The sequence below is a fragment of the Acipenser ruthenus genome, chromosome 16 (genome assembly GCF_902713425.1).
Source record: "Acipenser ruthenus chromosome 16, fAciRut3.2 maternal haplotype, whole genome shotgun sequence".
Classification (NCBI taxonomy): domain Eukaryota; kingdom Metazoa; phylum Chordata; class Actinopteri; order Acipenseriformes; family Acipenseridae; genus Acipenser; species Acipenser ruthenus.
Window position 1 is genome coordinate 2,424,154 of NC_081204.1, and position 14,596 is coordinate 2,438,749.

Here is a 14,596-nt window from a genome sequence, read left to right on the forward strand (position 1 = left end):
GGTAATACAGTAAAAATACTAGATCAGAGAGCTTTGTATAACAGCAAATATATTACAGAACAGTCCCTGTCTGATTGAAGCCAGTGGCATTCCAAACAACATGTTTACAGGCAAAGAAAGCTGTTGTGTTGCCATTTCTTTTGCTACAAACTGAAGAATTACGTTTAGTTGTTTTTCTGCGAAAGCGTTGAATGTACTGCAGTTCCATTTCTCTGAACCAAATAAATCGATCAACATCAATGCATGTCTGAATTTCTTCCTCAATTTACACAGCAAGTTACAGGAAAGCGTTTGTGAGAGTTCCCCTGTGTCTAAGTGTGCTTATTAGAGGGCTGTTTCTAATTATCATTCCATCTTTTTTAAAAAATGTTTTTTTTTACCCAATATTTTAGTTGCTGCATTTTATATATATATATAATAAAACTGCAGGGGATGCTTGTGGCATCTGCTGCGGTCCCTATAATTGGTACAAGGCATGTTTAGCGTCTGGGGTAAAAATACACTTAAAACAGGATGCTTGATTCATTGTGCTCGCCCATTGTAAATGCAGTACCTTTTGAATATTTATGCTCTAATTAAGCCATAAGTGGCAGTGGCCCAGAGCATATGAGGTACTGAATACCAGCTGTGCACTAATGAACTCACATTTATCCGCACATAGCAGTGGTGATTTTAATATTGCGTTGGCATCAATTCATTTTACAAAACCATTAAACGACAACCCTGATTTTTGAGATGGAAGTCAAGAAACTAAAAAAAACAACAACTAAAAAAAACTGCATATTAATTGGACATGCCTTGAGACACAGGGAGGTAACTGAAGACCCTACATTTTCAGATGAAGAGCACAAAAGCAATGCTCGAATGTCCAAATTGAAATGCGCAGAAGTGCATGTACCACAATTACAGGAGGATTTCGTGAAATTGCGTGTTCTTGTTTTTAAAGTTGTAAGTTGTTGTAAAGGATTTGCAGTAAAGTAGCTGGTTAATGTTTGCAACCCAGCTTATCAACCCTGGTTCACATCATACAGCATATGTTTGTAACCTGCCTCTTAATGTTTTGCCATTGTTGCGTATCTATCGGATATCAACAGCACAGTAGTCTTTTAAAATAAACATAAGGAGTTACGCTCTGCAAACTTGACCTTTTCAGCAGTATTGTAGAATTCCAGCACTTTCTTATTAGCGCCAATACAAGCGGGATTATTTTTTGATCGCTAAGTGGATTGTCTGCATATTTTAAGCACTTTTTAATCCTCTCTATTTTAGGCTGTCCATCCATTATTCAGCAGCCTCATCCGTGGAACAGGACCTGTACAGCATCCCATTGAGTACACATGGGTGAATAACAATCCTGATCCGGTTTAAAAAACACTTAAGAATTCCTGGTATTTGTATAAGTCTCGCCTGGACAGGTGGTTTAAAGATATGCAGTGATTGTACAGTACATGAGCACAACGAGCTTCTCTCCTGCTACTGAAAGACCTGTGGTGTTTACAGTGGTGTCTTTGCACAACAGCTTGCGTGCAGAGCTGTGTGGGCTTGGCATTCTGCAGTCGTTCGGACCCACCTGAAGTGAATGCAACCTGGTGTGCTTGTCAAAATAAATCACTGCAGAATATGTTTTTGTTCATTTTTTTTTTTTTTTTATGTTATTTTCATGATCAACTAATAAGGGTAGGGTGACTGTGTAGACGGTCTAGTCCTTGCTGCGTTTTAACAGATTGCAACCTTCTGGTTTTGACACGTATACGAGTAATAGCTTCATAGCTACGCAGATGGAAAGAATATAAATGCACTTCCATTAAAATATGTGCTTATCGGTGGAACACCAGGAATGGCTTGGGAGTCATTACTGCATATTATTTGTGTACTGTCTTGACAAAGAAAATTGAATCAGCTGTATAGCACATAAAGTGACTTGTAATTTGAAGGCCAGGGCAGTGCACTCACTCATTAGAGTGACCCTAAAGTCAAAGGTTACTCATTACACCATTGTACACAGTAGTCTTGTCTGACCCTGCTTTTACCTGGAACTGCAGAGACGTTTTAATGGAACTAGAGCTGGCTTTGTCATTGCATTAACATTTCTCTGGCACATCATGACAGTTTAATTAAGTAAATGAGGGGACACTGGCCGATCCTATCTTGATGGTCTGTGATAAGCTGTTAATGGATAGAAGCATCTTCCAAGTGAGGGTTAGGTTTCACAGTCACAAAGGGGTCTCTGCTTGCTTCTTTTTTTGTTGGGATGTCAGCCCAATGATAAATACGAACCTGGCATAAAGTTTCCATTAAAAGGAAAATGACTGCAAATGTTGCAGTTGATTGCCACTGGATTTCACCTGTAGATGAATACATCTTTCTCTCTATATAATCTTGTTGGCCTTTTAAAATGTTTTATCCTCAAAACCCCTCCAGTGGTTTATATCCAGGATACTGTTCTCCTTTTCAGACTTATTCTTTTATTAAAGTGGAACTATTGAAGGAGAATCAATCATACTATAAAACAAATATGTGATTAGAACTACAGAACAATTTGTAACACCTGTATGCATATCCGGGATAAAAAGGTTCATTGAAAAAAAACACTTGTACAGTATGCCCGATTTGCTTGACTGTTAAGTAGTTTTCCTTGGGCTACATTGGAGAAGACGTGGAGACATGGAGCCTTGTATTAGCCTTAAGAACTACATTACTGTTGCTGGCTCTTGCGTACTACACGCTGTAGAACATTTCTTTTTTAAACAGTTGCTTAGATGTTTCTGTGTGCTGGGCCATTAATCATCTGGGGGTACCAAAGACAGTTTGAAAGGTGGGGCAGTGACAGTACATTTGAGAGCATTCCCTCTAGTTGATTAATGATCCGGGACAGTGCTTAAAGAACTACTGTAACTGCTAACATATGGAAGAAGTCTTATTAGACCTGTGTAACAGGGGACTCGCTACATGTGATGGAAGGAGTACTTGAAATGACTGCTTTCCTGACGTATTGAATGATCTGGATGATGTGGATCTCAGGTCGCAGCTTGATTGACAGGAGACTGAGATTAGAAGGTTGTGATTGACACGCTCCGCAGGCACGCAGGTTTATTTACAGAGTACAGGAACCCAGCAGTGGTAGCTCACGGGGGACGTACGGCCCGGCGTACCAAAGGCAAAATAAACACTGTACAAAAACTATCAAGCAAAAGGTGGCATGGAAGCGGCTTACGCTAACAAATGGAGGGCCTGCTTCCACACCCGTCTGCTATACTGGGTGGGATCTGCTATCCCGAAACCGTTGGAAGTGGTCGCTTCGTTTCCTGGTCGTTCAGCAGCACAGACAGACCGATGATTCGGCAGCAGCAGCGCTCTCACCCCTATGGCTTACAGCAGCTGTAATTTGTATAATCGGGACCCTTTTATTCCTGGCGCTCTGCTGCACCACGCCTACCTGCTGATTAGGAGCTCACAGCTGGTAAACATACACAGTCTTCTCGTTCCTGCAAATAAACACAGCAGGCAGGCTGCTACACGCAGAACGTCAGGTTCCGTGTTAAAACCAATCCTGTTCTTATTTAAACAATCACAACACTCTTATTTACAATAAATAATCGCAGAAACCCCCTCCTTATGTGCATGGCACCAGCCCTGCTACAACCCGCAACCCACCAGGCCGTGTGAAGTACAGAAAAATGATACAAAGACAATCTAAACACACAAAAAATGATAAGTGCTTTATAAGACCAACTGGACAATCCTCCTTTCCTATCCGTTCATTCCCAAGGAACTACAGTACGTGAAAACATGGTTAATTAATGTATCGATCAGTATATGGGCCCTGTCTGAACTCATACTCAAAACGGGTGTTGAAGTCCCAGACATCCTCAAAAAAAGCGCACACCAACCTATTTTTGAGGATTATAGCTGTATCGTTTGAATAGGGCACTAAGTACAGTATATAATGCTGTAACAACCTAATAACACAAGAAGCAGGATATTTTAGTAGTTTCTTTGAATACGTCATGTCAAATAAAATATCTAAGTTATATTCATATATATATATATACAGTATATATGTATATTTATTTTAATTATGGCTCAATCGTTGTCAAATCCATGCACTGTGACTGCTACAGAAAGGCAAAACAAGGCTGGGAGGTTTACCAGTATGCTGGCACGATTCCCAAGTGTGCAAAGTGTGTATTCACTCACTGTTCAGTATACCTTTTAGGAGCAGTTACTAAGTGCAGTTACTATAAATGATTACGGTACCTCTTCGATTCCCCAGTTTCTTCACTAGAATAACTATTCAGAGCAGTTTCTGTGCCTTTGGGTGGTGTCGTGCCTTCTTTATTTGAGAACTCCCCCGAGCTAATGCATTGAAGTTTTAGACATAGTAGCTACTGCATTTTGTTTTGTCTAATACATTATTATTTTTGTTTTTAAAGATGGGTCATTCCTCCTAAGAATATGAAACCATATATTGTTTCAAGCATTACCACTGTGCATTCATAAAGTGTTGTAAGATTCAATCATGCTTTTTTTAAATTAGATTTTAAATTAGAAGCTGATCTTTGCAGTTAAAGCTGTTTTCGTGGCCTGTGCTGCTCTTTGGTTTTCAATGTTCGCTCTGTATGCCTGTTACATGCCCTCCTACTTTGCCTTGAGGGTAGAAAACATAGGGGAATTTCTATATATGAAAATGTAAAGGGGTTTTATGTGTAGAAGTCCTGCATTCCGACTGTCTAATTCCTGAGCTCCTGTATGCATGCATGCGAATGGATGAGAGAGGGGAGGAGCAGCCTGCTTACTTGCTGTGTTTCCTGCTTTCCGAGGCAATGCAGAGTTTGCTCACTCCTGTCTTGAACAGTTTCATGCAGTGTAATCCCCTTAGAGAAAAAAAATAAAAAAACTTTTGCAATTTGGTGCAAGCGAGTGAGAATGAATGAGAGATAGGAGGGATCTTGCTGACATGATACACTTTCCTTTACCATTCATTCATTCATTCATTCATTAATTTGTTCATTCATTTGTTTCTGTTTCCTTTGTTTCATCCTTTCTAAAAGAAAGTAGACGCCCCATCTTCAAGAAATCCCAAGGGGGTACAGTACTGTACTGTGCTACTCTGTAATCCACAATAAATCAAGACTATACTAGTTACAGAATAACAAAAGTTCTCAGAGTAATGTTTCTGTGAAGCTTTACTGAGTTATTTCTCAATGCAAAGTTTAGAAAAATATATTTCTGAGAGCTGAATTGGATAATTCATGGCTGGTCTTTACAGTCACTATGCACCTTTCATACACATACTGTACTATGCAGACTCCCCCAGAAAACAGGAATAAATCTGCTTGAATTCATCAGCATATTGAAGAATACCTAGACTGGCCTTCAGCTTTTTGTGCTTTGAACACTCAGTTGCATGAAAGAACAAAAGAGGATTCGAAGAGCCAGCAGTGTAAGATGAAATGGACTGAATGATTACCCATGGTCTGTGTCACACAGTTTGCCATTAATTATTGATAGAGGCTCGCAAATAGCGCATGTGCCGGCAGAATTGGTTTGTAATGTTAGACAGAGACTGCAGCAGTTTCTGAAGAGGGATTACGAGCGGATGCACTTGTAGTGTTTAGGCCCTTTTATTTATGTAGCTGGAAAACACCAAACAAGCTTTTTTTATTTACTCCTTGCTTCTGAGAGTGCATCTGTTTCGTGTGGAACTGAAAGTGAGGAGAGGATGAGCCGTCAAGCTTATTTCTATCGGGTCCCTCCACAGGAGCTGCACAGGAGAACCACAGTTCAGCAAGAACCTGCCAAGATGAAAGCTCTTCAGACTGTCATTGAAATGAAGGTAAGGCCTCTCTCAGTCTTGGTTGCATCTGCATCCTGAACTCTATTAAACTGTCATTTTGCTCTGTTGTTCTGCTGCTGCTGCTGCTCTAGTGTTGCACTGAAACATCTTGAAGTGGTATTGCACTACCTCCAATCTGATTTAAAGGGCTATCTTCTGTTTTTAAAGCAGTGTATATATATATATATATATATATATATATATATATATATATATATATATATATATATATATATATATATGCGCAACATTTGTCAGACTCTTATTTTACTGTATGTGATGCTTCCCGATAATATTTGGGTAATGCTATATATATATATATATATATATATATATATATATATATATATATATATATATATATATATATATATACATATTGACGAATGCACAGTAAATCCTTTAATAGATCACACACTATCAAAGTGACCCTTGGTATTATAGATTCTTCTAATACTCTAACACCACCGTTTAAGATTGAACTCTGTTCCCCAATTAAGCCTAACTGAACTCTGTTAAGGAACATACTTTGCTGGTTTTAAATAGTACAGATCACACACATCTGTACATACATATTTTCTAACCCTACTGCTTGCTTACAATATATATGGTACAGTAACACTAAATTGCTGTAAAGAAATGAAGATAGCCTGATGTCATTATTCCATAATGTTGATTCTATTTTATTATTATAATTTTTGTATACAGTATAATGTACACAAAATATGTTTACTCTGGCATGTGAGTATTATTATGAGAAGCACTTTTAATCTCAACCTATTGTATTGCAATGAAGAAATGTGACTACATTACTGTATATTGTCAGTCTGTTAAACAGATGCACTACAAACTGGTTTCACCATGGCGTATTCAACCACAATAGCTTAGCCAGTTGAGTTTGCTCTCTGGTCTGTTGCAGAAGGGTCAGTGTAATAAAAAAAAATAAAAAAAGAAACTTAATTGTGGTTTAATTACAGCAAATAATAGAGCTTAGGGTGAATGAATAATGAAGAATTGAATGTTTCCTTAAAGGGTTATAAATCAAATAAAGACAAAGCCAAGTATTTTTATTTTACTTTGAGCAGTTTAAAAACCACTTCTGATGTTTCCATCATAAGCATTGTTTCTCATTTAAATTCTTCAGATATTTCAGGGTTCAGCTGGATAGGGAGTTGGATGCATATCATAGAAAATCTCAATTGACTGGTTAATTTAAAACATCATTCAATTTGTTACTAATGTGTCACATGGAAGAATTCCTTTTGGTTCAAGCCTTTTGATTTGGGTGTCAGCACTATAGTATCGATTCAGCTGTGCACTTGCACATGTTGAAAAGTTTATACACGATGATATGAGACTGCGCTCCTTTCAAACGTTCTGCTTCTCATTAAGGATGTTTCTGGGGTATTTCTCACTTTGCTTCCCAAATCCAGACTTGGAGGACGTTTTTTACAATTGGTGCAATTAGACAGGGGTATTACAAGTTTTACTGTAACTGCGTGTATTTAATCTGCAAGATATGTTTTTATTTCCATGACATTACCATGTGTATAAATATATTCTATATTGTACACTCTTCTGTGAGAGACGTGATGGAGGGACCTAATTGAGAAGAGTTGCCCAAGTAGGTTCCTGGTTCAGCTGTCTGCCAGATTTGCAGAGATCCTTTAAATAATGTCAGAACGCAGTAGAAGGAATTGAGTCAGGGTCCATAAGTGATCCTTTCTCAATAGGAAATGCAGCCCTACTTCTCCAGTTAGTCCATAGATTCTGCAATGAGTGCTTATAGGAAGATACTGTAGTACCCTGCCCCCAATATAGACAAGCACACCAGGACACTTCTGTAAACCGGATGTCGTCATCTCAAACAGCTTATCTTGGTAAAACATTTTTAAACACTTGCAGCACTGCCTCCCCCGTCCTCAAAGGGGTCATGGCATGTACAATTTATTCAAACAGGCACCCTCCTGCCTCTTAGTTATGTCCAACACATAAGGTTCTCTGTTGTTCGTTTTTGTTTCCGTGATGGCGCAGGGTTTTGCTTTTCTTTCGATGCTTGATTGGCTGCAGCTGAGAATCAATGGAAGTGCTCAGTGAAGCTTCAGGGTGTGGCTGGAAAATGGTAACACTAGCTGGGAACAGTGGAGCCAAATCACACATTTGATTAAATTTAAAATAACAAAATACATTAAAGGTGCCTACAGTGAAAGTTCTGACCCTTTATCTCCTGGCACAAAGGTTATTTTCTCTGTCCCTTCTCCGAATATTCCGTCCAACTCTTTATTAAGATCTTCAGCGCCAAACTGAAAAAAATCTAGAGACTTGTTTGAGAACTTCACATTTGTGGGAGGGTTAAAGAAGAGACAGAAACTAGGATTGGAACTTCAGAAGACACTTTCTGAAGAAGAAACATTGGGAGGTACTGCAGGCGGTGTAGTGTGGTTATAGCAATGTATAGCTGCTACTGTACGTTTAATAGTAAACTCTCATCAGGAATTTACTGTAATCTCAGTTGAAGGCAGGGACAAAAGAGAAATAGGTTTATCTGGAATTCTGTGCTGTTTTTCCACAGGATTGGGTGGAGCCGGGGGTTTAGGGTTTTACCCAAGAGGCACAAGTTGAATCCATTCCAGACCGAAATAGCTGCCACTGATTCATATCAATTTTTACATACAAACTAGAAATGGAATTTGTTTAGTGATAGCCAAGTTTTTGTGACATGTATAGCGAGCCTCGCACAATGGAAGGTAGGTGTTTAAACCCCTTCGAGCAGAAGGAAGCAAATGCGCCCCAAGCCATGCTATTAAATGTCACACAAGACCAATGTTTAACACTTAGGAACAAATTAAACAAAACCACCTGTTTATGATTTGAGGTTTGTAAAGAAAACATTATTTTTTGTCAAGGGTACACTAAGCCAAATAGTTACTTGAGTGATATGTTTTTTCTGTGCAGTATACGCACACCATATTACAGTATGCTAGTGTGTACTTAACATGCAGTCTTGCACATGCAGTGCACTGTAGCACATTACGTACACAATCGATATAAAAATGCAGAAAACCCTGTGAATATCTGAATATCTGGTCATGTGGTTGGGTTTCCTGGCAAGGGGGCCCCACATGTTATTCTAAATACACTTGGAGTTTAGGTTATAACCTAATGAAACTCTTTGTCAGCTTGTATTGCTTTATTAGAAGCACACCTGGGCTCACACTAACATATCATTCATTAACAATACGATGCTAAGATGTTATAATGACAATAAAACTGTGCTGCTATTCATACTGTGTAACTTTTGCAGAAAACAGCCCCTCTGTTCTGTTTTGATCCTGATGTAATATGGCAGGTACAGTATGTTAGCGGTTTGCTTTTTGTGAAGCTGATGTTTTTCTTTCACTTTTTGAAAAACTGATTACTTTTGAACAGTTTAACCACATTTTCTCCTTTCCAAATTGCTGAATACTTTTAAATGTGCAGTGTTGCTTCTGAGCTTAAGCAAATGCATGGACAAATAGGCTAATTAATGTGCTGTGTCCAAACACAACAATGCTCCTAACTCTTTCAGCAGCGTAGAGCTGTTTACAGGTCATACTGCAGCAAGATAACTGCACTCAAAACAGTAGACCAGTAAACTGTAAACTAATCGTAAACGAATACTGTGCATCTATGCCTACAGCTATGGCCAGAAGTTTAGAATCACCTAGAATTTTAGGATTGAGACATAATTACAAAAAAAAACAACAACAAAAAAAAAAACTATATGAACATAATGTAGGTCTTTTATTTAACATCATTTAATCAACTAAACTACAAAATGATCTCGCAAAAATCTACCGGAAGCCAGAATCGTAGTACAGTATGTCATATTACATTTCGAAATGTCACATTTTTTTATTTTTGTCAGTTTTTTGTTAAGTATACAGGAAAATTACAAAACTGTATGTAATTCAATATGTTAAACATAACATTATTCATCAGGTTTCATTTGACTTTATGAAGCAAAATTAGTTATTCTGTAGGGTGGTGCAAAACTTTTGGCCATAGCTGTACTATTAATTTATCACAATGAGACACGGTTTAATTAGTTACAGTATACTAGAGTAGTCTCTCTGTAAACATACTTGGTGCTGAATGAGTTAAATACCCTATATAATAATCCTGAATCTCTGTAGATGATTATAACTTGTTGCTTACAGATTTGGATGGAGAGAACCAATAACTATGCATGCTATTGTTCATAGTTGCCCTTTTCCATTTCAGGATCAATGTCTAGCCTTCTATTATTCTTTAAATATCTTCCCCGTGTTAATAGAAGTGCTGCACCTTTAAGAATTCTTTATGAGAATAAAACAGTGTCTTTTTTGCATGCTCTTTGATGTTTCTCAGCATTCCTCAGATGGGCGTGGTTTGATTATGAACATACACTCAACAATTGTCTTGTGTCTTGATATTTTCCGAATGTTTATACAAGACGCAAACAATTAGATTGCATGCCATTGGCGCTCTCTTTTTTATCCTCTGTTTGCAGTTACAGTTTTGTTTGTAGTGTGAGTGTTTGAGATCGTCAAGCTTTTTCAAGAGAGAGAAACACTTGAAGTAAACAGGAAAGATTATTCATCAATAATAAACATTCTGTGTTCATTTAGTAATTGCACTACTGCAATCTGAAAATAAATGCTGTAAAGAATGAAGTTTATTTATTTATTTTTAATAAAAATGCATTGAGCTAAAGAAGTAGAGCTGAGATCAGCATAACCAAATACTAATTCAAATGATTCAGTAGAGATAGTAGCAGGATACTGTAAATTAGCACTTCTTTGACTGATTTGCATTAGAACAGAAGCATACTGAAAATAGTGACTCTTATGCAGGGCTTGTGTACAGAACTCGATGCAGAACTGCAGCATCAACAAAGCTTTGCAGAGGCTTTTTGTAAAATAGAAGAATGGAAGGGGATTCTGTTCAGTTGTGTTAAATCCTCTTACAGTGCCTTGCAAAAGTATTCGGCCCCCTTGAACTTTGCGACCTTTTGCCACATTTCAGGCTTCAAACATAAAGATATGAAACTGTAATTTTTTGTGAAGAATCAACAACAAGTGGGACACAATCATGAAGTGGAACGAAATTTATTGGATATTTCAAACTTTTTTAACAAATAAAAAACTGAAAAATTGGCCGTGCAAAATTATTCAGCCCCCTTAAGTTAATACTTTGTAGCGCCACCTTTTGCTGCGATTACAGCTGTAAGTCGCTTGGGGTATGTCTCTATCAGTTTTGCACATCGAGAGACTGAAATTTTTGCCCATTCCTCCTTGCAAAACAGCTCGAGCTCAGTGAGGTTGGATGGAGAGCATTTGTGAACAGCAGTTTTCAGTTCTTTCCACAGATTCTCGATTGGATTCAGGTCTGGACTTTGACTTGGTCATTCTAACACCTGGATATGTTTATTTGTGAACCATTCCATTGTAGATTTTGCTTTATGTTTTGGATCATTGTCTTGTTGGAAGACAAATCTCCGTCCCAGTCTCAGGTCTTTTGCAGACTCCATCAGGTTTTCTTCCAGAATGGTCCTGTATTTGGCTCCATCCATCTTCCCATCAATTTTAACCATCTTCCCTGTCCCTGCTGAAGAAAAGCAGGCCCAAACCATGATGCTGCCACCACCATGTTTGACAGTGGGGATGGTGTGTTCAGGGTGATGAGCTGTGTTGCTTTTACGCCAAACATAACGTTTTGCATTGTTGCCAAAAAGTTCGATTTTGGTTTCATCTGACCAGAGCACCTTCTTCCACATGTTTGGTGTGTCTCCCAGGTGGCTTGTGGCAAACTGTAAACGACACTTTTTATGGATATCTTTAAGAAATGGCTTTCTTCTTGCCACTCTTCCATAAAGGCCAGATTTGTGCAGTATACGACTGATTGTTGTGCTATGGACAGAGTCTCCCACCTCAGCTGTAGATCTCTGCAGTTCATCCAGAGTGATCATGGGCCTCTTGGCTGCATCTCTGATCAGTCTTCTCCTTGTATGAGCTGAAAGTTTAGAGGGACGGCCAGGTCTTGGTAGATTTGCAGTGGTCTGATACTCCTTCCATTTCAATATTATCGCTTGCACAGTGCTCCTTGGGATGTTTAAAGCTTGGGAAATCTTTTTGTATCCAAATCCGGCTTTAAACTTCTCCACAACAGTATCTCGGACCTGCCTGGTGTGTTCCTTGTTCTTCATGATGCTCTCTGCGCTTTAAACGGACCTCTGAGACTATCACAGTGCAGGTGCATTTATACGGAGACTTGATTACACACAGGTGGATTCTATTTATCATCATTAGTCATTTAGGTCAACATTGGATCATTCAGAGATCCTCACTGAACTTCTGGAGAGAGTTTGCTGCACTGAAAGTAAAGGGGCTGAATAATTTTGCACGCCCAATTTTTCAGTTTTTAATTTGTTAAAAAAGTTTGAAATATCCAATAAATTTCGTTCCACTTCATGATTGTGTCCCACTTGTTGTTGATTCTTCACAAAAAATTACAGTTTCATATCTTTATGTTTGAAGCCTGAAATGTGGCAAAAGGTCGCAAAGTTCAAGGGGGCCGAATACTTTCGCAAGGCACTGTAGGTTCCTTAGTGTTTCAGGTTTCTCTAGTTGAGGCAGAAGTGCTGTCATTTTCAATAACTCTGTAATCAATAACCTGTCAGTGTTGTCTTTTCAAACCCCACTTTTTGAAAGTGATTCATGTGTATTAATAATAAGGTGTCTTGTTTTCCTTCATTAAAAAGACATTTCATAAGAGGGCATCGTATTAATTATGTAACAGTGAACACGAAGAGGAGGCATTGTATTGTTTGTGTCTTGAATAAGACAAAAGAAAGAGGCTCATTGCTGATCAATGCGAATAAATTCTTTCAGCACAATGCGCCAGATATGAATGCTGTCCGATAATTCTCTTCCTATCATGAACGTGGACTTCAGTGTAGAGCATTAAAGGCTTTCTCTCCAAGCACTTGGCAGGAAAGAGATGCAACGCATTGTGTTTGAAAGTCCATTTATTATTATTTCAAACTAGTGAAGTGTTTGGAGGTGCAATCTAGATAGGATTGTCTTTCATCTTCAGGAAGCCAAAAGTGTTATGGGTATCTCTGCACCACACACAGAACATGCAAGGAAATGCTGGTTATTAATTGATGCTGGTCAGTTTTGCAAATTTACTGCAGGTTTGCTATGATGTTCCTTGACTGTGTATTTTGGGCCTGTGAGTCTTAAGAATTGCAGTGTGTAGGACCTGTTTGTCCCAGTATTACAGTAGCTGATTTTTTACATTTTTTTTTTTTTTTTTGTATTTTATAATTTATGATGAACAACAGGATACCAAAATCGCATCACTTGAGAGGAATTTAAGGGATCTTGAAGACGAAATCCAGATGTTGAAGACTAACGGTTTGCTGAACACAGAAGACCGAGAAGAAGAAATGAAGCAGATGGAGGTGTACAAGAACCATTCGAAGTTTATGAAAAACAAGGTACGGTAACAGTGAAGCCTGAATTTAGCAAAGGAAGTGACCATGTGTGGCTGCTTATTCAATGTTCTTTTGCCATTGCCCTTTATTTATTGGGGTTTACTGGCTGTTAAGAGCAGGTCACCACGTAGACAGGTTTACTGACAGAACACTTTCTTTAGGCATGGCCTCACTGTACTGCTTACAGCCGATAACACCAATGTGACCCAATAGAACTGCAGCAGCCAAATGTATCCTGTTTTATTATTAATTATGCAGAAATTAGATTAATTTACACCCTCCTGTCGTAGATCTGTGTGAAGCTCGCCTTCAAATTTTGTGAGTGGTTAGTGCATTTATGGCAGAAACAGACACACGGTTTTAACGTGGGGAGTTGTCTGCAGTGCATTATTCATTTTACCTTTTATTTTCTTTTTGTTTAATCGGTGCTATTTTCATAATCCAGAAACAGATGGCAGCGATATTTTGGGTTCCACCCAAAAAAAAAAAACACTGGTGTGTTCTTGGAAATAACCTTTCCCAATCAGGAAATGGCCTTTTCATAATCTTGATATCAAGTTCTCAGCCGTAATATGTTCATAATTTTGGAATTAGCATACAACAGCTGTTTAAAGTTTGCATCCTGTTACATTGGTTCAAAACCCATACGCAAATATTTTTATGAACTCTCTCACCTGTACAGACCAGTACAGTTTTTCCCCCCGTGCCTCACTACAATTTTCAACGCAAAAACATTATCTTTATACTGTGCTAGAAAACTTAAGGTTTCATATTTTTAAAACATCCTACCTACAGTACACTACCTACAAACCTACATGTGGAAGGGTAGCTTTACATTAGTAGCAACTACGCTTCTTGTTTCCAATTCCGCTGGCATGACGCCCAGTCAGTCTTCCGACTGCAGCCACCATTCTGCCAACTTCTTTGCAATTAATTGAATCAATTGCAGAATCAAAGTAATGAATCTGAGGGTTTCTTTTTTCTTTTTTTCGGGGGTAATGAATATTTATCAAAGTACTCAAATACGGACCCCTGGTAAGTACAAAGTGATTAGTATATTAAAACGAACGTTCTTGATCTTTTTCACATCCACTTGACAGTTAATTGGCTGGCGTGATCAGATTCCGCTGACTCGGACTCTTTCAGCAACACTGTGCTGCCTTTCAATATGTTCCCCAAAGGTACAGGTTCCATCATTCATCCTATAGCCTTTTAAATGGTATTTATTATTCGGTCATCAA

At 38.3% G+C, this 14,596-nt stretch overlaps 1 protein-coding gene across 15 annotated transcripts in view; it reads left to right on the forward strand.

The window, feature by feature from the left end:
• LOC117963517 (ERC protein 2-like) overlaps positions 1-14,596 on the forward strand; it is a 262,184-nt gene that overhangs the window by 34,354 nt on the left and 213,234 nt on the right. For all 15 annotated transcript variants that reach the window (XM_058988385.1, XM_058988384.1, XM_058988392.1 and 12 more), the window contains 2 exons: positions 5,762-5,836; positions 13,203-13,358. In XM_058988385.1, the coding sequence (XP_058844368.1) occupies positions 5,762-5,836; positions 13,203-13,358 (231 nt within the window). The remainder of the gene's footprint in view (positions 1-5,761; positions 5,837-13,202; positions 13,359-14,596) is intronic.